Below are 24230 nucleotides of genomic sequence, written 5' to 3' on the forward strand. Positions count from 1 at the left end.
ACTACTAATTATTAAGGAGCAAAATTTTATTTTTTTAAATCATTTAAAAAAATTTTAATAACTACATGATTAGAAAAAGCATTTCTCTACAGCTTTAACATGTTCAGCAACACACTCCAGAGCAAGAGTACATCTCTTACACAAGTGGGTGCAAGTTTCTAAGTTCACAGTTGAATTAATATAGTTATACAATATTGAACTCAGTATAAGCCCTGTAAGACATAAAATTGAATGAGTTTTTAACCTTTAAAAAAATCTCCATTTCATTTTAGAATATATTGTTCCTTGCAGAAAGACTCATTGTTTTTGCTACTAACACTGAGATATTGGCACATTAATCTCTAATCTATATGTATCTGATTATTGCTAGTCATAATCAGTTACACTTGGATCCTTGGCGCTTGTGTATGTCTATAAAGTCATCGGGTAGATTTCAATGGTAATGTTTATCACCTCTACTAATTAGCGTGATGTAAATTTCCATGCTTCCTCCTCAAATAACAATACATTTTTAAAAATTTGATTTGTGTGTGTGTGTATGTGTGTATATCACACAGAACATCCCAAATCATTTTATTCAACTCTACACCCACTTCCCAGATGGCATCCTCCCATAGCCTCCCTCCCCCTACTAGAGCCTTTATACTCTGATATCCCTGCTACTGTCTGCTGTGTTCTTGGCACCCCCAGCCATTCTCCACTACTAGCCCTACTGATGAATCTAGTCAACCTGTCTAGAGGTCTTTGTTTTAGGAGGGTCAGCTGTTCCTCATCTAGCAGCAATCAGTTGTCAATATTCCTTTAGATAAGATTGGGGTCTGCTGTTCATTTTTCCAGTTCTATGCTGGGTTACTACCTGGCAGTCCCTTGAGCCACCCTGGCCAACAACTCAAAAAAAGGTATCTACTATCTGGCATTGTTGCTTGTTATGTAGCCTTTAGCTATACATATGGACTCTTAAAAAAATATATTGGCCCCTTTAATCTTTGGTTACTTTCCTTTTGGGTGTTTAAGACTATACAGTTGGCCCAGATAAGCCAATTTATTATTATTATTAAGGTTGTTTGAGGATCTGTTCCTCAGGGTTCACATGGGCCTGGGAGGAGCCTCTGGCTCCTTTCTTTTACCAGTTCCACCTATGTGAAGATAAGTCAAAGGTCCTGTTTGACCATGGTTGGCTTCGCTTGGAAGCATGGAGGAAATGATTCCTCTGTGTTGACCCTCCTCTTTGTAGACTGGACACTGATTCAAGTTCATCTGGTGGGGTCTCCTCAGCCTCCTTGATCAAGAGGACAGGTGACCCACCACCATTACAGGACATTTTGAGAGATGCTCATAGTCCCCTGGAACTATTCGACCCAGGAGGGCAAGGAGCCAAAACTGTCCTTTATATCCCTCTGACCAAATTATTATAGGCCTCAAAGTATGTCTGTTAAACATGCTAGAAGGTTAGTTCCACCAGTCTGGTACTTTTAATTACTGTGTGTCATGTAGATGAATCATGGGCAAAGACCAGTTGTTCTCAGATAAACCTTACGTAGACATATGTTTCTTGATCTGCTATGTATAATTTGTCAGTAGGTTGTAGGAGTAATATGATTCCCTCTGGTTTTCAAAACTAGCCAGGCATTATTTATCTCTTGCATTGTCTCACCCCTCCATCATGGTTTTCCCACTTAAGGTGCCCCCATTTTCCCCCTTTCTCCCTTAGTAATACCCTTCTCCTATGGTCCTACCTCTCTTGACCTCCGTCTTTCCCTTTATCCCCTAGTTTCCTTGTATACCCTTCCTTCCCCCCTCCCTTAAACTATCCCAATTTTTATCCATATCTCCCTGATTAAGGCCTGTTTCCTACTGTTCTTCATGTTCAGGTTCTTTCTCTTCATTTACCTCCATGTTTCCATTCCAATATCCAGGTTCCTGTAGTTATGTCTGGATACATACTCACTTTATCATGGTTAGGTCTAGGATCCACATATGATGGAGAACATATGTCTATTTTCTTTTTTTGAGTCTGTGTTACTTCACTTAGTATAACAGTTTCTAGTTCCATTCATTTACCTGCAAATTTTATGATTTCATCTTTCTTTACTGCTGAGTAAAACTCCATCGTGTAAATGAACCACATTTTCATTATCTACTTGTGAACTGAGGGACACTTAGGTTGCTTCCATCTCTTAGCTATTGTGAAAAGAGCAGCAACAAACATAGATGTACAAGTTGCTCTGCAATAGGATGAGTTTTTTGGGTATACACTAACTGGGTATAACTGGGTCAGATGGTAGGTTCATTTGTAGTTTTTTTAAGAGTTCTCCACACTGCTTTACATAGCGGTTGAACCCATCAGCAGTGGATGAGTGTTCCCCTTTCCCCACATCCTCTCCAACATTTGGTATAATTTGTTCTCTTGATCTTAGCCAGTCTGACTGGGGTAAGATGAAATCTTAAAGTGGTTTTAATTTGAATTTCCCTAATTATTAGTGATATTGAACATCTTTTAAGATGTTTCATAGCCATCTTTACTACTCTTTTAATTGGGTTGCTTCTTGTCTTGATTCTCTGTTTTTTGAGTTCGTTATATATTCTGGATACTAAATCTCTGTTGGATGTGTTGCTGGTGAAGATTTTCTCCCATTCTGTGGGTTTTCTCTTCACTTCCTTAGTTGCTGCTTTTGATTTTATACCTACATCTTGTAGGTTTTTCCCAATGTTTTCTTCTAACAGTTTCAGAGTTCCACGCTTTACATTGAGGTCTTTGATCCATTTGGAATTGACTTTTGTGCAGAGTGAAAGATAAGGGTTTAGTTTCATTCTTCTACAGTTGGAGATCCAGTTTTGCCAGCACCATTTGGTGAACATGCTGTCTTTTTCTAGTGAATCTTCTTGGCCCCTTTGTCAAATATCAGGTGGCTGAAATTGCATTTAGTCATATTTGGGTCTTCAAATTTGTTCCATTGATCTATGGGTCTATTTTTGTGCCAGTACCATGTTGTTTTATAATGACCATCCTACCAAAAATCGTTTATAGATTCAATGCAATGCCAATCAAAATCCCCATGACATTTTTCACAGAATTGGATAAAACCATCCTAAGATTCATATGGAAGCACAAAAGACCTCGGATAGCCAAAGCAACTCTGAACACTAAGAGCAATGCCAAGGAGATTACTATACTAGATTTCAGGCTGTATTACAGAGCTATGCTCATTAAAACAACATGGTATTTTTAAATTTTTAATTGACCTTTTCAAAAATATCTTGAATAAGTTTTCCTCGTACTGATGTACCAGTGTTTAGAAGACAACTTTGGGGGAGAAAGAGTAATGCAATTTGACAGGAGCTTATTTTTCTTCTTTGCTAAATAAAGGTTGTTTCTTCACAGCTTAGTAGAAGAAAATCATCCATGTTTCACATGTTCAGTGCTAAGAGCTATAGATTTGACTTTCTTCAATAACCCATACAATTTTGACTTTGGGGAGTAAATTGATTATGTTTATATCTTTTATAATCTAGAAAATAACACTTTCAATAGATTTCCCAACAAGATGGGAAACAACACCTTCTGTTCCTGGTCTCTGTGCATTCAGTTCTTTGAAGTAATGACTACAAAATGCCATTTTCCAGAACTGAATTATAATTACAAAGATGTTTGGGGACATAGCATCCCTTCAGATGGTAAATTTGACCTAATTACAAGTTTAGAGTGAAAGATTCTACCTGCCTGTCACAGTGTGTGAAGGCCATTTATTATGGTAAGTGAACCAGCTAGGGTCTCTACACTTTTTTCTTTGTTGCTTTCTTATTAGCTCATGTTATAAAGCTTTGGCAGACCTGTAAACTTATTTTTAAGTGTAACAATATGTCAAATAGAAATTATGTTTTATATGTAACTGAAATTGTTGAGCTACAGATAATATTTAGAGGTGGCAGTTCCACAGATCATGTCCAAATTCTGTTTAATGTAGCGAAGGAAACTGGTCCAACTTGGCTAAGTGACTTCTGCAAGGTTATCATGCCAATTACTGTCAAGCCCCACAATCAATTTTATTGTTAAAAGACAGATATGGGGGCTGGAGAGATGGCTTAGTGATTCAGAACACTCACTGTTCTTGCAGAAGACCTGGTTTGAATCCCAGCACCCACATGGCAGCTAACAACTGTCTGTAATTCCAGTTCCAGGGGACCCAACAGCCTCTTCTGTCCTTGGCGGGCTTGCATGGCACTGATGCATTTACTTACTTGCAGGCAATACATTGCATACACATAAAATAAAAATAATAAATATTTTTTTAAAAAGAGAGATATGGGTTGTAGTAGAGGCTCATCCAAACATTTGATTACAGTCTCAAGCAAGAAATGTTTCCTTATAGTTAACATAAATCACTTCCTTCCATTAGATAGTTGGAAGATAAGGAGAACAGCTGGTACCTGTAATTATAGCTCTCTTGTAACTTAATTATTTCTTATCAGTTAATTATTATTTTTTCTAGTTTTTTCAAAAATGCCTTGCTCACAAGATATTTGTTGTTTTTATTGTTATTCAACCACCTGCAGCATTTCCAAAAGATGCTTTATATGTAGGTTCCAGTAAGCAAGCAATCACGTAATTGTGGGGCCCTTTGTCAAAAAAATTAAGACTCTTTGAGGTGACAATAAAAGGACATTAATGTCTAGTGGCCAGTACAGGATCTGTGTGGCTGCATAGGCCATGTACCTGCATGCCTGCATGCCTGACTGAAGGCCTAAATAGCCTGTATGCCATTTATATTGACATTCTACAAATCCAGATCAAGATCATTCTCTGTCTTTCCCTGTTGGTGAGCTTGTGCAAGGCCCTGCCACTAAAGAGCTTCAGAGACTCCTTGAGGAGAGGTGGGGTTGCATGAGCAGAAGCAGTGCTGTATCTGGCGCTGCAGAGCAAAATGCAGGAGTCAAGGCCCATCCTGCCATTCAGAGAATCGTACTTCGCCACTCAAGGCCCACCGCATAAATGGACTTGGTCTTGAGCATTTCGTTTGTTGGAGGATGTTTAGCAGTGAAAAACAAAGATCCTATTATGTTTTTAAAAAATTGAAATAGAAGTAGCTTGTATTAAAATTTAATTAAAATCAGTTCATGCTGATGCAGATGTATTCTACCAGGTAAACTTAATCCCATAAGTGAATGTTAGTAATCTTTTATAAACACTTGAGATAGTGTAGTCTCACATTTGTGTTTAAGTTTTTAAATGGATTGCCTTTGTGTTACATCTGACTTTTCTATTTGAATTAAAATCTAATGTTTATTTGATATAATGTTAATGGTGGTGGAAAATAATTTTTTAGAAAAGTATTTCAAGACTATCCTACTTTATAAAAGAAGCAAAACCTAAACAAAAATTATGTCCAAGTGATCTATTAAACCTGATTGATAACTTTGTCCACAATTTTTTAACACTGTATTTTTGGTTCTAAAAAAGATACAGTTCTATTTCTAAGATGACAGTAGGAAACATGCCTAACATCTTTCTTTCCCATGTAAACTTTTTTATTGATACTACTCTTTAGAAGCTTTGTTACACCATTTGTTGTTTGTGTGTGTTTCATTTTAATTTTGTATGTTACATGAGATGATTACTAATATATAACAAAATCTCATTGTAAGGATATCTCTTTCAGAAAATATGTTTCAGTAGTATGGCTATCCTGCTAGGGAATTAAATTTTGAAAGAGTTGTATTTATTCAAGTAAGTTTTGAGAGGTTGAGTATTACAGATATAAATCTTACAATAATAGCAGTAATTCAAATTTCTGTCATTCTTCTCTTCAATCTCTTAGGAGATGGCCAACAGTGCTCCCATGAGAACAGAAATGTCCATCCTCTTAAAAGATGGTCAGTAGTGCCCCTTTGAGAGTCATCCTCTTAGGAGATGGCCAACAGTGCCCCCATGAGAAAGGACAGGCTTTCAACATTGTGCCTACTCTCCTCAAAAAGCAAAAACCTTACACTTAAGGACCATATGATAGACCATGCATACTTAAATGGACTTTTAAAAAATTGGGAAATGCCAGTAACATAATTAGACTACCTTCATTTTATGATAATGAAATCCATATTATTCTTCAGTGTCCCACTAGTAAGCAGAATAGGTAAGCTTTGCCAGGTCATTCTGTCTAGGTGGCATGATGCCGATGCCAGTCGATTTTCATCATTTGTTATTTGTTCTAATAGACAGTGTTAGAGAAGCACATAAAAACATGAAAGTAGTCAGGTCATTGTGGACTGATGACATCGTTTCTAATGTGCATTTTGTGGCCAGTTTTTTTGTTTGTTTGTTTCTTTTATATTTAGTTTTTAATTATGAGGCTTAAAAAATAAACTGCTAAGTTCATTATAATTATGATGACTTTAGAATCTGTGTTAAAACATTTAAATAATTCTTTTGTAGTCTGATACTTACATGATACAGTCTATTTAGTTTGAATGAAAAGAAACCTGGTCCCCATCTTTCTGTTGACATCAAACAGTCCTCTGATATGCTAATCCAGCACTGGAAAGGCACATGCAGGCATTGTTTGGACTCCTGCCAAGTCTCAAGGAAAATTGTATGTAAAGAATTGAATTTTCAGCATTGTCCCCTTCCAGTGAAAACTGGTGTTGACACAATCTGCCATGAAAGAAATACTGAAACATGATATGAGAGGTTTTCAACAGCTTAGCAACATTTTCAACATTTTAGTGTGTGTTTATAATTACCTGGCCATTTAGAATATAAGGATACTAATTTAACTGGATTGAAAGGGTAGAAAAAGTTCATTTTCAGACATATGTAATAGGAAAGATTAACCTAATATCATTACCTTGAAGAGTTTTGCTTTGGTGTATTGAGGGACACGGTGGAGTGAATGTGACCTTTTGTTGCCTGTGAAGCAGGGACATCAGTACTTTCCTGGTGCTGCTTTGCCCTCGGCTGGCCTCAAGAGTGAGCGCTGCTAGTTTGCATTTTCTCAAGCATAGTTTCTTTGTGTTCAGTAACAAAAAAATCGATTGGTTGAACTTCTCAAAATGTGTAAAGAACAAATTTAAATTTTGATATCTATTAGTAAGTGCATATACTTTATAAACAGTTAAAAATTTCTGAAAAACTGTTTAAATACACTATTTCTTCCTGTTGATAATTTATAAATATTGCTAAATAGGAAACATTGCACTTTTTTTTACAAAATGTTTTTTTATGTTAAGAGTGTCTGGTGAAGCTAGGAGCGTGGTTCTTGAGTGTGTTACCAGCAGAGGCTTCTGAGAAATGTAATACAGGAAAATGGGCAGAACTCTGTAAGTGTGGTTTGTAATTTAGCAATTTCTCTCATCCGTGCTGGGCCCAGTCTCTCTCACACGGCCTGTTGATGTTATCTGCTGTTTGCCATTCATTCAACAGAAAGTGCAAGTTTACCTTGTAATAATGTGCAGTGAATATATACTCATGAAATTTTTTTACAGAAATCCCTTTGACGTTAATTTTTAATAAATTGTGGCATTTCAGGTCACCAGTGTGGCTTGATATTTAAGAGGAACTCTAGAGTGAAGACTTCGACCAGAGCAGAATGGCCTCTCTCTCTCTCTCTCTCTCTCTCTCTCTCTCTCTCTCTCTGCCAGTGAGCTCACCACCATAGAGTTTCCAGCTGTTCATTTTATTTTGTTTTCTTAGGTTTTTGATCTCATGTAGGCTGGCTGGTCTCAAAATCCCAATACTACAGAGATTGACCTTGAACTCCTGATCCTCCTGTACCCACCTCCCAACTTCTGATCTTCTGCCTCTCTACCTTAAAAGTGCTGAGATTATAGATGTGCAGCACCATGCCTGGTTTATGTGGTGCTCGGGATGGAACCCAGGGCTTCATGTGTGCATTCTACCAATGGAGTTACATCCTCAGTGAGAGTCTGTCTAAATGTGTCTTATTATCTTATGATTCCTAGACGTTTTTTAATTGTGACTTTTCTGAAAATGAAATTTGATGGCTTCGCAAGGTAAATTACACAGGTGTTAATGTCTGAGGTAGTTGGATGTTACAGAGATGCAGGTGTTACATGGCTTATGTTAGCCTTAGGAAAATACGAAACAGTTTAAGCTATTGTGTCGGATAGAACTCCTGGGATCATTTTATCAGAGAAAATCATACTTCTTAAAACTGATAACAGGTAGGTAAAAGTAGGTGTTTTTCTGACTTACTAATTTTATAAGCTATGATCCAGCTTTAGGAAACTTTAATTCTCATGATCATTATTTTCTAATTTTTTTAAAGCATTTTAAGAAGCAAAAGAGGCTAATTCCTGAAAGAACTGTTTGGAAATACTTTGTTCAGCTCTGCAGTGCATTGGAACACATGCATTCACGAAGAGTCATGCATCGAGGTAAGATAAAATCATAAGAAATTTTAATATCATTTTAAATACTACAAGCTATCAAGCAACCTAAAATAAATGTCTTCCAATTATTCCATAGTGTTATCCTTTCTTGGGTAATTTAATTCCAAATTAGACTTTTGCTTGAATTATAAGCCTTTCAGTAAAGACCTACTTGGTTTTATGTAAGAATGAAAATTAATTTTTGCTTGACTTCTGTGAATATCTACTTGGTTCTAGCTGGTAAAGAATATATGTGGGAATATATAAAAAATAAATATGTGGGAAAGCAGTTGACTATACAGAAAAAAGGGCATTTTGGTGTTGTTTCTCCTTCAAATGAATAGAGTATTATGGCCACTTAGGTTTTTTTTAATCTTTGGCATTACTTCTTACTATCTTCTTGATTGGCAGTTAAATTGTTGGCCTGAATGCTAAGGTCAGCCATTACCTGATCCAGTGATTTGGGGATGTGAAAAGTTTCAAAGCATTTTATTTAAGGATTTAAGATTTGTGAAGCCACCTGAATAAGTATAATGTGCATAACATTTTAAAATCATGATTTTATAACTGATGTAAATATACCCATTAATCTTTTCATATGATTATATTTAAAATTGCTATTAAGGGGCCATAAACTTATTTGTTACATGAATTTCATAAATGATTATTTGGAATAGAAAACAAGAGTACTTGATAGGGAAATTAACAGTCTTCATCCAACTGCATTGGCGTTTCTCTCTCAGAGAACTGAGAAATTTGAAGTATTGGAATATATGAAAATTATTCAAAATAAAGTAACTGGTTCATAGTTCAGACTTTCATATTTAATGTACAATTTGAATTTTACAGAGACAAAATTTCATATTCCTTTGACATTTCAAAGTTACATCATCTTTTACCTGATCCCTTCATTTATCCATAGATATAAAACCAGCTAACGTGTTCATTACAGCCACTGGGGTGGTAAAACTTGGAGACCTTGGGCTTGGTCGGTTTTTCAGCTCCAAAACCACAGCTGCACATTCTTTAGGTAAGAGATACAACATCATTTCATTTCACTTCATTTTGCACTCTCTCTCTCTCGTACTCTCTCTCACTCTTGTGTGTGTGTGTGTGTGTGTGTGTGTGTGTGTGTGTGTACGCTGGTCATGGGTTTAAAAACAGGTATGTCAAATTATGTAGCATTTATTACATTCTTTATAAAACTATTCTATAAATCATCAGATCCTGAGCAGATATCACCAGTTCTCTATTCTCTATTTTACCTTTTACATGATGATTGGCTGCTTCTGTTAATTTGATCTTGGGCAGACACTGAGTTAAAAAAAAAAAAAAAAGATGGATAAGCCTGCCTTTTACTGTTGCCATGGAGCATTCTTTTTATTCTATATGTAATGATAGTAAGATAACTTGATGAAGAAAGTATATTTTGGAGGAGGACTTCATTGAGCATTAAAAATATCATATATAGTAATTTGTAAATTTTTATATATTCAAATGACATATGGTTGTGAATACTGTAGAACAGAAAATGTAAAGGTGATCTATACCTAATAAAGGACAAAAATTATCTCATTGTAAGTAGAAGAAATACTTGCAGCTTACTCATTTTAGGGTTAAAAATTATCAAATATCAGTATCTTTTGTACTTAAGAATTATTGTGAATATAACAACATTATATTAACAGTGGAAAGAAAATTTTGTAGTTCAGAAAAAATAGAAATTCTTAGGAAGACATAGCTTTTAAATTGGGTTAAAAACAGACTACTTCTTAAAACTCAAGTCCTGAACTCTTCTTTGCTTCCCAGATACATGAAATTGTGACCAACTTTAGAGTAAAAATTAAACCAAAATAAGTTGGCTTTAGTTTATCTTTCTTTGATCTGTCTTTTTTGTCATAATTTCATTGAAAACTACTCATTTTTTGAAAAAAGAAATTAGATGTGAAATCAAGAGGCTTGCATTTACTTATTTATTTTAATTTTGTATGAATAAGCTTTACTTACTGGTATATAAGTGCACCTGTGTCATGCCATACCCACAGAGGTCAGAAGAGGGAATCCAATTCCCTGGAACTGGAGTTACGGACAGTGTTAGCCACCATGTGGGTGCTAAGAATCAAATGCAGGTCCTCTGCAAGAGCAGCCAGTGGTCTTAACCATTTAGTCATCTCTCCAGCCCCAAATGAAGAGTTTTTAAATAGGCTGTTGGAGAATAAATGAGTTACATTAAATTAACAGTATAGTTAGATAAGCAACTGACTAGAGGCTAGAATCTAATGTTCTTTCCGACTTTGTTACTAATATTCTCCATGGCCCTAAATCTATCAATTATTTTTTTCTACATATAGAAAAGTATTCATCTAAATGGAAAGCGTGATGGAAATGTGGACACTCACAGAATTTCAACTTTTTTTCAGAATTTCAATTTTGTCAGGTACAGACAAAATAAAACTTTACAGTGAATCTGAGTAGTTTTTCCTTTTCATATTACATTGATGGTTGTATGACCTAACTATCTTTTCTGAGTACAGAATTGATATGAAGTTCTGTAAGAAATTAATGAATTTGCATACCACTTTAATGTGGTTTTATCTGGGAAGTTATAATTCTTGCAATCTAAATAGTGAAGAATTTACATGGAGAAAATGTTGGGTTTTTTTTTCCCAAGCCACTGCCCCTTCTCACTAGTAAAGATAACATACTGTCTCTGCTTCACCTCATTGAAATGCCTTAACAGCATTCTGTTATGAACTTACTCAGAAATACTGGGTTAGAATCTCTCTCTCTCTCTCTCTCTCTCTCTCTCTCTCTCTCTCTCTCTCTCTCTCTCTCACACACACACACACACACACACATATATGTATATATATACATCTGTGTACTGTTTATGTTTTATATGTGCCTATACACATATGTGTACTGTTTAAGTGCTGTTTTGTGGATACTCTTAAGCATGCTGTAGATTTCTAGCCTTGTTGATCCAATATATTATCCAAAACCCAGATCTTAACAGTTTTAGAAACAGAACTTCTATTTGCTCCTTTATGCAGAGGCACAAAGGTTCTGAATAGAGTTTACAAGCATGTACACATCTCCAAGCTTAGGGGATGTGCTGCTCCAAATTATGTGATATGGAAAATAAAATTTAATAGGTTTAATAGTTTGTTAAGTATATATAATACCAAGTTTTATCCACATCGGCTGTTAGGATCCTGTATGTATGTACATGCCTATGCCATGAGTACTGTACGTTCTGAGACACTTCTAAGGTGTACCTGGTGAGGAAGTAGAAGCAAGGCTCTTTGATGGGTTGAATCCTTGATGCAGTAATTTCTTTCATAATTTTTGTTCTTTATCTTGTGAGAAAAAAATCTCTAAAATTAAAAAAATATATATCTGTACTTGTCTCCACAAAATAAAGATTTTGATGGCATGAAATTCAGGTTTCCTAAGCAGAGAGGATTGAATAACAAGAATTAAAGTTTGAACTGTAGCTTAAATAATGATCTTTGTACTGAAAAAATAAAGGAAAAAAGATCTTAAGTGTCAAGGAAATGCCTCTGCTGACAAAGGATGTGTATAAAGTAGCAAGAACAGAAATCCTAATACAGATATTTTTGTGGTAAGAGGGTCCTAATTTTCAGTTTTAGAGAATTATCACTCTCCTGTGATACGTATTGTCACTCTCCTGTGATGTGAGATTATATATGTGTGTGTATATATATATACATATATATACATATACATACAGATTTAAGTTTGTGTCTAATTGTTGAGAATGAAAGTAATTGAAAACATGGCTACCTATGCAAATTTATTTTGCTTTCAAAAAATATGATAGAACTGTCCCTGGTGTGGTGCCATATGCCTTTAATCCCAGGACTCGGGAAGCAGAGGCAGGCTAGTCTCTGTGAGATACATCAAGGCCAGCCTGGTCATATAGGGAATTCCAGGCCAGTTGGGGCTACAGGGAGACCCAGTCTCAAAAAAGACCAGGCAGAGGGAGATAGAACTGTATCTTTTACTGTAGAGTGATCCATTTCTGATTTTTCCTGAGAGTAAAGTCTGTGGCATGATTTATCCATACAATGGGTCTAAATTGCAAATAAATCTTGTGTAATTTATTTTAAAAATCTAAAATGAGTTTTTGAGTGGAGGCCAGGTCTTTATCTAGTTGGTAGGGTGCTTTCCTAGCATGCACTATGACCTGGATTGCACCCCTAGCACCACATGAGCTGGGCACGGAGCATGCTTGAAATCCCAGTACTTGGGAGGTGAAGGCAGAAGGATGAGAGGCTCAAGATCTTCCTCAGCTCAGCTGCGTAGGAAGTTCAAGGCCAGACTTCACTACATGAGACTGTGTCTCCAAAAATAAAAGAAAAATCTGAATTACTTGAGTATTGCAATTAAAGTCTGAGGTAGAGCCAAATTTCATTAACTTTGTAGAAAGATTTTTTTAAGGGATTTAGTTTAAAAATGCATAGCTCTAGGCTTTGGGGAAAAAATATTCATATACATTTATTCTTTTTTCCCAAAATCCACATTTGTTGAGAAATCAAATAAATCTTACTTTCATTCACTTCTAGGAATAGTACCCCTGAAACATTTTAACATCTTTTAGAGATTGGTGATCTTTAGTCGCCTTCTGCATCTATCATTTGTGAATTGATTCTCTTAACTAACTGGTCACTGTGTAATGAGGGCCACACTTCTGCCCGTCCTCTGTAGCCAGTGCAGTTGTAGAGAAGACCATGTTTCTAACAGCTTCAGAACCAGTTCCCAAAAGAACGACAACACAAACGTAGAATACTGAAAATTCCTTGAATACAAGGGTTGAACATTACAAATACCGAGTCTGATGTTGTAGGGTGCACACACCATGCATAATTTCTTAAAACTGAAATAGCAAAGCCTTGAGACCTCCACTGTTTGGACCCCTTGCCTCCTCCCACCAGGAGCATCATCCTAGAACACCTCTACTCCTATTCCGTATCCTGAAGCCATAATCCCTTTGTAATTATGAGCTGGGAAAATGCTCTCTCTTGTTCCTCTGTTATTTAGTCATCACGAGTATTCCCATTGGAGTTATTTTCTTTCTGACATCTGACTGTGTTACTTTCACCCAAATTCAGGGTGTTGGTACTTGAGGAATATCTTCATAGTCCTTGAGGTGACATTCAAGACTTCTAGAGTTCCATGACCTCTAGCTTTGCACTCTTATTACTGACCGCACTTCCCTTTCTTACATTTTTTCTGAGCGTGAAAAATAACAGGATGTTCTGGATACAGCTGTGCTTGTTGTGTGCTCGTCTCTGTGTAGGACCTTGACACAAGCCATTGGATAACTTGTAGAACTCAGATTCTAGATTCACAAAAACACGTGTCCTGTACTCTAACCCTAATCAGTCTCTTGCCAAATGATACTATGAATGTTTCTGGATTTGATGGTGAGGTTAATAAAAGCTGCTTCTGGTAAGATGCCAGTGGGTAAAATGAAGAAAGAGGAATTCTTGATGTGCAGTTTACTTATTCTGTTAAAATACCTAAATTGTTTCACTCAACAAATAGATTTAGTGCCTTTGTTAATTAGAGGTGACTGTAGGACTTTCTGAACTTTTTCCACTTGTAATCTTTTTGCCCAAGAAACTTTTACACTATCCCAGGTACATAGACATATAAAATAGGGATATAAATCAAATGCTTATTGCTATTCCATAATTAAAATTTTGTTCTAAAATGCTTTAATATACATATAATTTTACCATTTATTAAACCTAAAACTGAATTTGTGTCAAGAGATAGCTGTGCTTGTTTATTTCTACAGAAGGTATTAAATCTTGGCTGAATATTTGATACTGCAGGACAGAGAGCATTTTTAACATTTTACATAATGATCAGTATTTTGATTTTATAATTACCTAATGAAGAGAACCTCACTTCATATCAATTCAAAAAGGCAGAAATATGTTTAAGGCCATTTCAGAAATTGTTGAAAATTCTGGTATTATCCCAAGTCAGGATTCATTTAGTGGTTGTTAATGCAACAAATTAGCAATACAAATAGCAGTTTTTAAAATCAAATATTCTAAACCAATTTAATCCAAAAATACACTGTTTTAATACTTGTGTGCTGAGAAATGACAATAGGAAAATATTAAAACTTTTGTTTTCTATAATTAAATCATTATTCCTGCAAAAGTAGAAAACTTTGTATATTAAAAATACTGCAGTTCAAAGCTGAGCATGGTGGTGCACGCCTTTAAACCCAGCACTTGGGAGGCAGAAGAAAGTGGATTTCTGTGAGTTTGAGGCCAGCCTGGTCTACATAGCGAGTTCCAGGCCAGCTGGGACTATAGGGAGACACTGTCTCAAGAAGACCAAAATATATATATATGTATATGCGCGCGCACACACACACACACACACACACACACACACACACACACTGCAGTTCATAACAAACAGTAGTCTGGAATCTGAGCCGTGTATGAGGCAGCACTCGAGTTGTGAGCAAGTCACACACCACCAGTGGCATAGGTTGGAGGTTCAGAACCAACCGACGCAGTGAAGTCCTGAGATTCCATGAGAGAGCAAGAAGAGCCAGAAACACCCTGGATTCATTGCCGTGTGATTCTGAATTTACTTTGATTAATGTGCTTTTAGAAGCCTTTATTTGGCCCCTACATTTACCTCTGTGACCCCATATGGAGTTGCAACCCACAGTTCAAGAAGCTGCGAGTTTAGAGAGTAAGGCAAGTCTTTGTCTTCAGGGTGCTAATCTTGTGGTGGGAGGAAATAATAATATTAAAGCAAATCAAGTAATAGGATGACTTGACAGTGTGCAGGGGTGAAGTTTAACTGTGATTCAAGGGATCAAAAAAGGCAGCTGTAAAAGAAGCTGGGAAATAGCATCTCGGGCCCATGGGTGTGTGCAGGAGAAGCTCTACCTGCAGAGGGTGGCTAGGGCAGGGGACAAGAGGGGTAGGCCACATTCAGGAGGAATTCATACTGTTTTCCTACTGCTTTGGCAAGTTTTTACAATGGAAAGCTGAAGACAGAGCCATGAATGTCCTTCATTAGCTTCAGGTTAAGCATATGTGGGATTGTCTGCTCAACTGCTTCCAAGTGGTTCTGTGTTCCAGGAATCCTGGCTTTCCCCTTCTGGGTATCTAGACTATCCTTTGGATTTTGCCTCCCATACCTCCCCTTTTGTTTCATGCGTGAATTTAGGATTTTCATTTGGTGCTTTCCCTGTTGACTTGGGCAGGGGATGTGGCTAGGGAGACTGATGGAAGCGTGTTATAGGTGTCCCTGTGAAGTTTGCCTTGTTTTCTTTTGTATTGTTTGTCAGCTTTACAGATATAACAGATATTGGGAAAGCTGCTTTCTATATCTCATCTTTAAAAATGTACGAGGAAGACACAGCTCTCTCTTGATTGAGTTTTCTGATTCAGTAGGTCAGTAGGTCAAATTTTTTACAGTATCGTAACCCCCAACAAAATTGTAACCCCCATAGAGACCAAGTCAAGTACTCTGAAGCCGAGGTTTTGTGTAACAGTGGTTTCTGCTACAAACTGCAGAGCATTCTGACCTTGTTCTGTTCTCTTTCAATAAAAACAACACAGATTACAAACCAGTGAATTGATTTCACAACTCATTAATGGGTTGCCTGACCTGCAGTTGGGAAAACACTGGTCTAGATCACCAAGGTTTTCATGCTGATTTCCTGTGTCTCCAGGTGGAGACATTTTTGTCACTTGCTATCTGGTCTGTGCAGTTGGTCACATCCACTATTCCTTTCCTTTACTCCCTGTGCTTCTGCGGGTGGCCATACCCTGCACAGCACCTCTCTACAGCTTTCCAGTCAGTCAGCTGAAGAGTGTGTCCATTCTGAGTTGAGGAAATGAAGCACAGAGGTAAATGGGTTGTGCAGTAGAAGACTGTGATAGATCTGTGGCTTCCTAGCTTGGCTTTATTTTAACACAGATTTAATTTCCCATTTTATCAGTGCTTAGTGGCATTTTTGCTCACTCACTGTTTTCTGTTTTTTTTATTCAGTTTGGAGTTACCTTATTTTGTTGCATTGCTTCAGAATCTACGTATGAAAGCATAGCTTTCTTTCTCCTGCATTTGACAACTTAAAAGATTTATTTAATTTTAATTATGTGTATATGTCTGTCTGTGCATGTGGCTGCAGGTGCCCTCAGAGGGTAGAGGCGTCAGATACCTGGAACTGGAATTTCAGGTGCTTGTGAGTCACCCGATATGGCTGCTGGGAACCAAACTCAGGTCCTCAGCAAGAACAGTATGTGCTCTTAACCACTGAGCCATCTTTCCAGCCCCTCACTCAACTGTTTTTTGATACTCCAAGATTGAGGGGAAAATAAAAACAGAACCAGGAACTAGCGTTGCTGGACAAAGGCTCTCTTAGTGACCATGTCTACCAGCAACTTCAGTGACTGTTTCTAAAGAACTGACTGACCTGGAAATTGGCAGAGTATTCTGTGGTGCATTACTACTCTCAGCAAATATAATATTCCATTGTGGAAGTAGCTTGTTACCAGAATGCATATTTTCACCTTTGGATATTTAAACATACAGCAGAGTAACAGAACAGTTTCTACATAATCCTAGTATGCATTTCTATTTCTGGTCAAATCTGCTTGTGTTTTCTGTAACAATAACCCAGAGGAACCATCATTTGCTATTAAACATTAGCAGTAACAATAGTAATAATGAATGCTTGTAACAGTCCATAATTTTTAAAAATTATTTATTTAATAACCACATACTTAGAGGAAGCATTTCATTACAACTTCATTGACATATTCAATAACAATTTCCAGAGCTAAGATGCATCTCTTTCAAAATTGGCTGTAAATTTTTAGGTTTACTTTCATTATTAAAATACACTGTTTCATAGAGAAAACCTCATTTTTAACGCAACTAACACTTAGATGTTTGTACACATGTCTCTAATATCTATATACCTGATTATTACTAGACACAGTGGGTTACTTTCTGAGATCCTTGGAACCTGAGCATGGATATAAAGTCATCAGGTAGATTTCAATAGTAATATTTTTCACATCTAATAATTAAGGAGCAGATTTTTATGCTTTGAAAAATTTTTATTTTTTAATTTTTTAAAAATTTAATAGTCACATGATTAGAAGAAGCATTTCATTACAGTTTTAACATATTCATTAACACACTCCAGAGCAAAGACACATCTCTTTCAAAAGTGGCTATAAATTTTTAGGTTCACAGTTGAATTAATACAGTTATACAATATTGAACTCAGTATAAACCCTGTAAGATATAAAATTGAATGAGTTTTTACCCTTTAAAGAAGATCTCCATTTCATTTTAAAATATGCTGTTTGCTACATTTTTAGTGCTAATAATGCTTAGATGTTTGCATATGTGTCTTTAATCTCTATGTATTTGATTATTACTAGTCATAGTCGGTTACACTAGGATCCTTAGTAACTGAGTATGGATATAAAGTCATCAGGTAGATTTCACTGGTAATGTTTATCACCTTTACTATTTAACATGAAGTAAATTTTTATGCTTCCTCTTCAAATATGTCTTTTTAAAAAATTTATTGACTTTTCTGTGTGTATATCATACAGAACATCCCATATAATCTTATTCATCTATAAACCCACTTCTCAAATGCATCCTCCCATAGCCTTCCCCCTCCCACATACTGGAGCCCACATACTCTGTCATTCCTGTTACTGTCCTCTGTGTCGTCGACACGCCCAGCCATTCTCCAGTGCTTGTCCATCTGCTGAATCTAGTCAGCCTATCTAGAGATCCTTGTTTTAGGAAGATCAGCTGTTCCTCATCTAGCAGCAATCAGTTGTCAATATTCCTTTAGATAAGATTGGGGTCTGCTGTTCATTTTCCCAGTTCTATGCTGGGTTACTGTCTGGGAGTATCTTGCACCACCTTGGGCAATAACTCAAAGGAAGGTAACATCTGTCTGGCATTGTTTCTTGTTATATAGCCTTTAGCTATGCACATGGACTCCTAAAAATTATATTGACCCCATTAATCTTTGGTTATACTTTCCTTTTGGGTGTTTAAGATCCTACAGATGGCCCAGATAAAACAATTTTTTTTTACTCCTAAGGTCATTTGAGGATCTGTTCCTCAGGGGTCACATGGGCTTGGGAGGAGCCCCTGGCTCCTTTCTTTTACTAGTTCCATCTATGTGAAGATAAGTCAAAGGTCCTGCTTGACCATGGCTGGCTTCTCTTGGAAGCATGGAGGAAATGTTTCCTCTGTGTTAACCCTCCTCTTTGTAGACTGGACACTGGTTCAGGTCCATCTGGTGGGGTCTCCATAGGCTCCTTGCTCAAGAGGACAGGTCACTCACCACAGTTACAGGAACAGTCCATAACTTTTAAGTAGCTTTTTAATTGATTTTATTTTAGACTAGCATAGAAAGTAATTGATTTCATTACGGCATTTTCACATGTTTCATAATCTAATGAGTTTTAAAGCATATCTTCTCTGTTCTGAATGTTGTGAAATGAACAGAGTGGATGGGACAGTTAGGAGAGGGAACTCCCTGTCTTATAGTCTTATAGGATGCCTTAACCATCCACTTCCTCTATTCTAATTCTTGGTCCTCACCCTGTTGCAATTTTCTTTTTTCTATAGGCTCTCCTGTCTTCTAACATACTAAGTTATTTATTTATGCTAGTGCTCCCTCCACTGTTAACTTTCATAGTGTGAATCTTTGTGGGTTTGGTTCCTGGATGCCTAGATGGCATCACACATAATAGATACTTAAGAAATATGCATTAAATAAATAAGGTTTAGAGACAGGCTTTATATAGAGTGAGTTGTATTAAATGTGTTAGTAAGTGTGGGTGAGATTATGTTGAAGAGTTAATATACTTTTAAAATTCCCCCAAACTACCTCTCAGTTGCTGAGCACTAAAGCATTTGTATCTCCTATCATCAGGGGTCTGTTGTGGGCCGTGCTCGTTTCCATAGTAGCTGCCTGCCCTCCAGATGCTGACCTTGCATTTCAAGCAGCTTTAATCTTGTATTATATTGATATCAACACTTGGTTGGAGGATTTCATGAGGGGAGGGAGCATGAAGGAATCATTCACTACCCCCTAACTGAACCCTCTGCTTGAATGTAGCACAAGCACGGCTGTTCACATTTCGATATTTAAAACCAGTCTCATGGCGATATCTGTCTTAATGGAGTGGAAAAAGCAGCTCTTGTGTTGTGGGGGCAGGGGAGAACCAGGAATAATGGATGGAGAGAAAGGAAAAATGCCTCTTTGGTCTTATTTTTGTAACATATTTATTTTTTGACATAGTTGTGGCTACTACAACCAAACAGTAATGAACTCTTTTAATGGGAAAGGGAAGTGGGAGTCATGTGTGGTCTTAAGGAGTCTTTCTAAATTGAGATACTAGAGTTACAGTTCAGAATGGTACACTTGAATATTGGTATCAGTGATTCTTCTGTGGATCAGTAAATCTACGGTTGTCCTATATGATAAATATCTTATTTGAGCAGTCTAAATAGTTAGGATAAGCGATTTTTACTTGTCAAACACCAAATACTAATTCCAGACTAAATGTCATGAGATATGTTAGCTGTTTTCTATCCTCCATCTCTAATTCAACAACCTTTGAGTGCAATTACTTAGATTTATATCAATTAGTGGCCCGAGTTTATTTAAATTATGAAACACCATAGTTTTCTCTTAATATTCTGTTATTCTTCCCATAGTGAGTTTGTTTGCGTCTCTTACTCTCCATAAAGAGAAAACTGTGAAAGGAGAACCGTCGTGGCAACCCATCCAGTGAACTCGTAGACATCAAACATTCTTGAGCCCTGTGTACTTCTCCCTGTACCCTTCTTAGTTCTTAGACATGACATCCTCAGCACATTGAATTGAATCCCCTACTCCCCCATGCAGTGCACATATCATAAACACATATATTCTTTTTTCTACTGCTGCCCTCAACAATTACCACAAATTTTATGTGATAAAGCAATAGCAATTTGTTAATTTACAGTTTTGTAGCTTCCAAGTCCAGTTTGGATCTCAGTCAACTAGCCTCCGTGCATGCAGGCCTCGAGGGCTTCTGGAGGCTGCACGGGACAGTCTGCTTTCTGTCTGTCCAGGTTCCTAGCAAAATTTAGCCTTTTGGTGCTGGTAAACAGGTCTGTGTTTCTTTGCTGGCTGTTGGCTAAGGGCCACTCCTACCTTCTAGCTGCTTCCATTCCTTGGCCTCCAGCCCCTTCCTCTCTTTTCAAAGACAGCAGTTCCAAGTATAGTCCTTCTCACACTTGGAGTCTCACCTGCCTATCTCTCTGTGTCTCCTACTGATCATCTAGGATGATCTCTCTGTTCTAACAACCATAACCTTACATCTACCAAGTCCCCTTTGCAATGTATCACAACATATGAAGTTAATACCATGTAGAAAGGTCACGGGGACAAGAATTCTGCCTGTCACACCCATTGTAAAGGTCAGAGGTTTTACTAGAAGTCTAGTTTAATGGTTTTAATATAATTATTGAAGTGGAGTGAGTTTTCTTTTGAACAGTTTGATATTTTAAAAATAATTTCCAACAGCTTATTCAGACCACAAGCAGCCATCTTCTCAGAGGCGTACTCTGCCATGGACTGGGATGTAGGAACAGAGGAAAAGCAACAGGTCCAAAGCTTAATTGAGAAAATTAATCTACTATAAAAATCTCACCACATAATATGCCCTGAAGACATCTATAAGTAGTTGAGATGGTTATCTGCTATTCAAGAAGATCTGTTTGCACCCAAACTGTATTTCTTAATATAACTGGGTGTTTGCTGCCTGCTGGTGCTTACGAAAAGAGAACCAGTGAGAACTGTTGGGCTGGTAGTACCTTGATATGACATTGTACCTGCTTTTATAATATCCCCAGAAAAGATGTAGCTTCCTTACCACATGCATGTGTGAATGTAGCTGCTGCATGTGCTTGTTCCACATCCTAAAATGATTCCTGTCTTTGGAATCTAACTAGGATGCTATGAATTTGGTGCCTGCACTAGACAAATCCTTAAAAGCCCTGGGGAGGAGCTGTGCGGTCGTTGTTGTAGTAGACCCGCTTGAACTCCTGTTTACCTTTCACAGTGAGACAAGCCGCTCTGATTTTGTGATATTGGCAGCAGAGTAAATGTGTGGCCACCATTCAAGCTAGATATCAGAATTTTCACACTGGAGTCTCTTGAGTGTACAATTCGTGTTCCCCACACTATTTCCAAGTGTGATGCATCCTCAGATTTCAACTAAGAAAATTAGTATTTCCGAACTAGCCGTTAAAACAGTTTCATTTTTGGTGCCAGGTGCCTCCTGTGGTCATAGACTCGTTTTCCCCACACCTTTCCCTGGCACCTCCCCATGAGCCCTTCTTTGGCATGCACCTTTCATTGTTAAAGGCCGTGTGTGGCTGTGGAGGCAGCACGTGTCCAGCCAGGCCTAGAGGTAGCTTCCACTGCTTTATTTTTAACTTTCAGTCCCTACTTGACTTAAGTAATTTCTCTGGGAAGAAGCTATCGTCTAATTTTAAACTGTGTACATTTAACCTCTCAGCCACCACAAGTGTTTATTTAAAACAATCAGAGTAGCTGTAGTGTGGCATAATTTTCACACGTAGCCCACTGAACCTGGGCTTTTATTTCTGGCTTTTCATATATGCATACGGTAAGTTTTTGGTAGTTTGTCTGCTTCTTAACTTGGAAAGTTACAGGTATTTTTCAGTTGTGAGTCACAGTGGTCAGGTTAAAGACATAACTGTCTGCTAAATGGAACTGAATTCCAGGGCCACACTTTATGAGTCTTGTGATTCTTGGCACGTTCCTGATCTCCCCATACCTCTTATCTACAGATAATAGAACATCTAACACAGCCTCTCTTAACAATCCCTTGGTGGTTGGGCTGTGGATCCACAAGATCAAGGATTTTCTCTGTGTATTTCTGTCTTTCCAGGACCTAAAACAGTGTGTGCCTTGGGTAGCACCTGAGCAGTGTTCACTAAAACTCAGTAGGATATACATGTAGTGCATTAGATGTGGTACTGGAGCAGAAGAGCAATGAAGTGTGATGAGATTTCCCTCAGCGTTCTCAAAGCTCTTAAGTGTTACCAAGGATGCCTCAAAAATGACATTTATTTTCTAAATATCTCTTGGAGAAGAAGTACTGATCTAGCACTTAGACATTCTATATTGACCTCAGATAATGCTCCTAGTGATAAAATAAATTTGATCTCTTGCCATTGAGTCTGCTAAAATAATTTCTGCGTGACTCATGAGTAGAAAAGAAAAATGGAAATTAAAGCCTAGTCTCTAAAGTTGTGTGTGTTCGATTAAAATTGCAATATAAAATGACTGGACGATTTTTTTTTTTTTTTTTACTATTCCCAGTATGAAATGTTTGGTGTTTTCTGAGTTTGTTCTGACTCTAAAAGAAGGAAACAGTATCCCTGAATTGTTCTTTTACTTACAGCATCTCACTCAGCAGACCTAAATAATAGTTTTAAAAAGGACCATATCTTTTTTTCCATTTAATTTTCCATATGCATTTTCTAGAGTTTTTACAATTGTAGAGTTAGAAGTGTCTCAGAAATAATCTCATTTTGCACACCATCCCTTCCCATGGTTGAAAATATAAATAAAAGAGGTGGGCCTGGAGATGGCTCAGCAGGTAAGTTAGCCCTGTGTTCCATCCCAGGACTACCATGGTGGAGGGAGAGAACTGACTCCTGCACTTCGCCCTCTCACTCACGTCCACACATGCATGTACACACACAGACGCAAAATAAATAAATGTAAAAAAAAAAAAAAAAGTAGGCCTTGCTAGAGGCAACAGGAAGATGAGAAACACATTTCCCACTTTTCACCAGCCCTGTATTGCCTTCCTTCATGAAAAGCACAGAGCTAGCAACCAAGTCTAATCATAAAATACAGAATTCTTGAGTCATGCTATTATTTCCTCTTTAAGCCTTTGCAGAGATTAAAGTGCTAAATTTGGGGCTAACCTGTTAAAAATGTGCTGTATGCAGTTCTTATGAAATGTCCCCGACTGGCAGCGTGATGGCAGAGCTTGTGTTCTCTTGAACTTACTGTAGAACTTCCAAAAACCATTTTCTTCAGAATACATTTTGAGATGCATTTGCTTTCTATGACGTTTGTACCATGTGAAACACTTCTTGTATAGCTACAGTAGGTCAGTTGATGTGGAAGTGTTTTATTTTTACATTTGAAAGTTTGCTGCAGTGTAGTATTAGTATAGGCTAAACAAAGGTCAGATAACATTTTCTGTTGGAGTTTCCCTCTAATGTCAAACTTTTTAGTTTTTTAAATATCCATTTCTTATCCACCATGACTCATGTCAGAAGGTTCAAGTGGAATAAGTATCGACTTTTGTAAAGTGTATTCTCATCTTACCTATAACCATACATTCTTGAAAGATAAGTGGAATTATGTGTCCTGCTGCTTTGAGCTCCTCACTACGTAGCAGTTTACTTGATTGTTTTACTATGTAGTCCTATCACTCCCCAATTCTCTTTCCTGTAGGGCTATTTAAAAAGTCACAACATTCTGGAGGCAACAGTAATAATAGAAACAGCTGTCATGAAGTTTAAAAAAACGTTTTTAGGAAATAATTATATCTTCATTAAGTTGAAATGTTGAAAGCATAACACTGCATTTAAATGCACTGCGATTTTTCCTAAGCACCTAAACTTTTAGTTCCGTTTGCTACATAGAGATGGGTAAATACGAATTCGTCTATACTGTGATAGAGTTGAACATCTTT

The 24230-nt window shown here is 37.1% G+C and overlaps 1 protein-coding gene across 1 annotated transcript in view; it reads left to right on the forward strand.

Moving 5' to 3' along the window:
* The window catches only part of Nek7 (NIMA related kinase 7), a 149566-nt gene that overhangs the window by 106686 nt on the left and 18650 nt on the right, over positions 1-24230 (forward strand). Inside the window, exons 6-7 of the mRNA XM_008830256.3 lie at positions 8280-8388; positions 9305-9412. Coding sequence (XP_008828478.1) covers positions 8280-8388; positions 9305-9412 — 217 coding nt within the window. The remainder of the gene's footprint in view (positions 1-8279; positions 8389-9304; positions 9413-24230) is intronic.

Source organism: Nannospalax galili, unplaced genomic scaffold (genome assembly GCF_000622305.1).
Source record: "Nannospalax galili isolate Female #2095 unplaced genomic scaffold, S.galili_v1.0 scaffold113, whole genome shotgun sequence".
Classification (NCBI taxonomy): Eukaryota; Metazoa; Chordata; class Mammalia; order Rodentia; family Spalacidae; genus Nannospalax; species Nannospalax galili.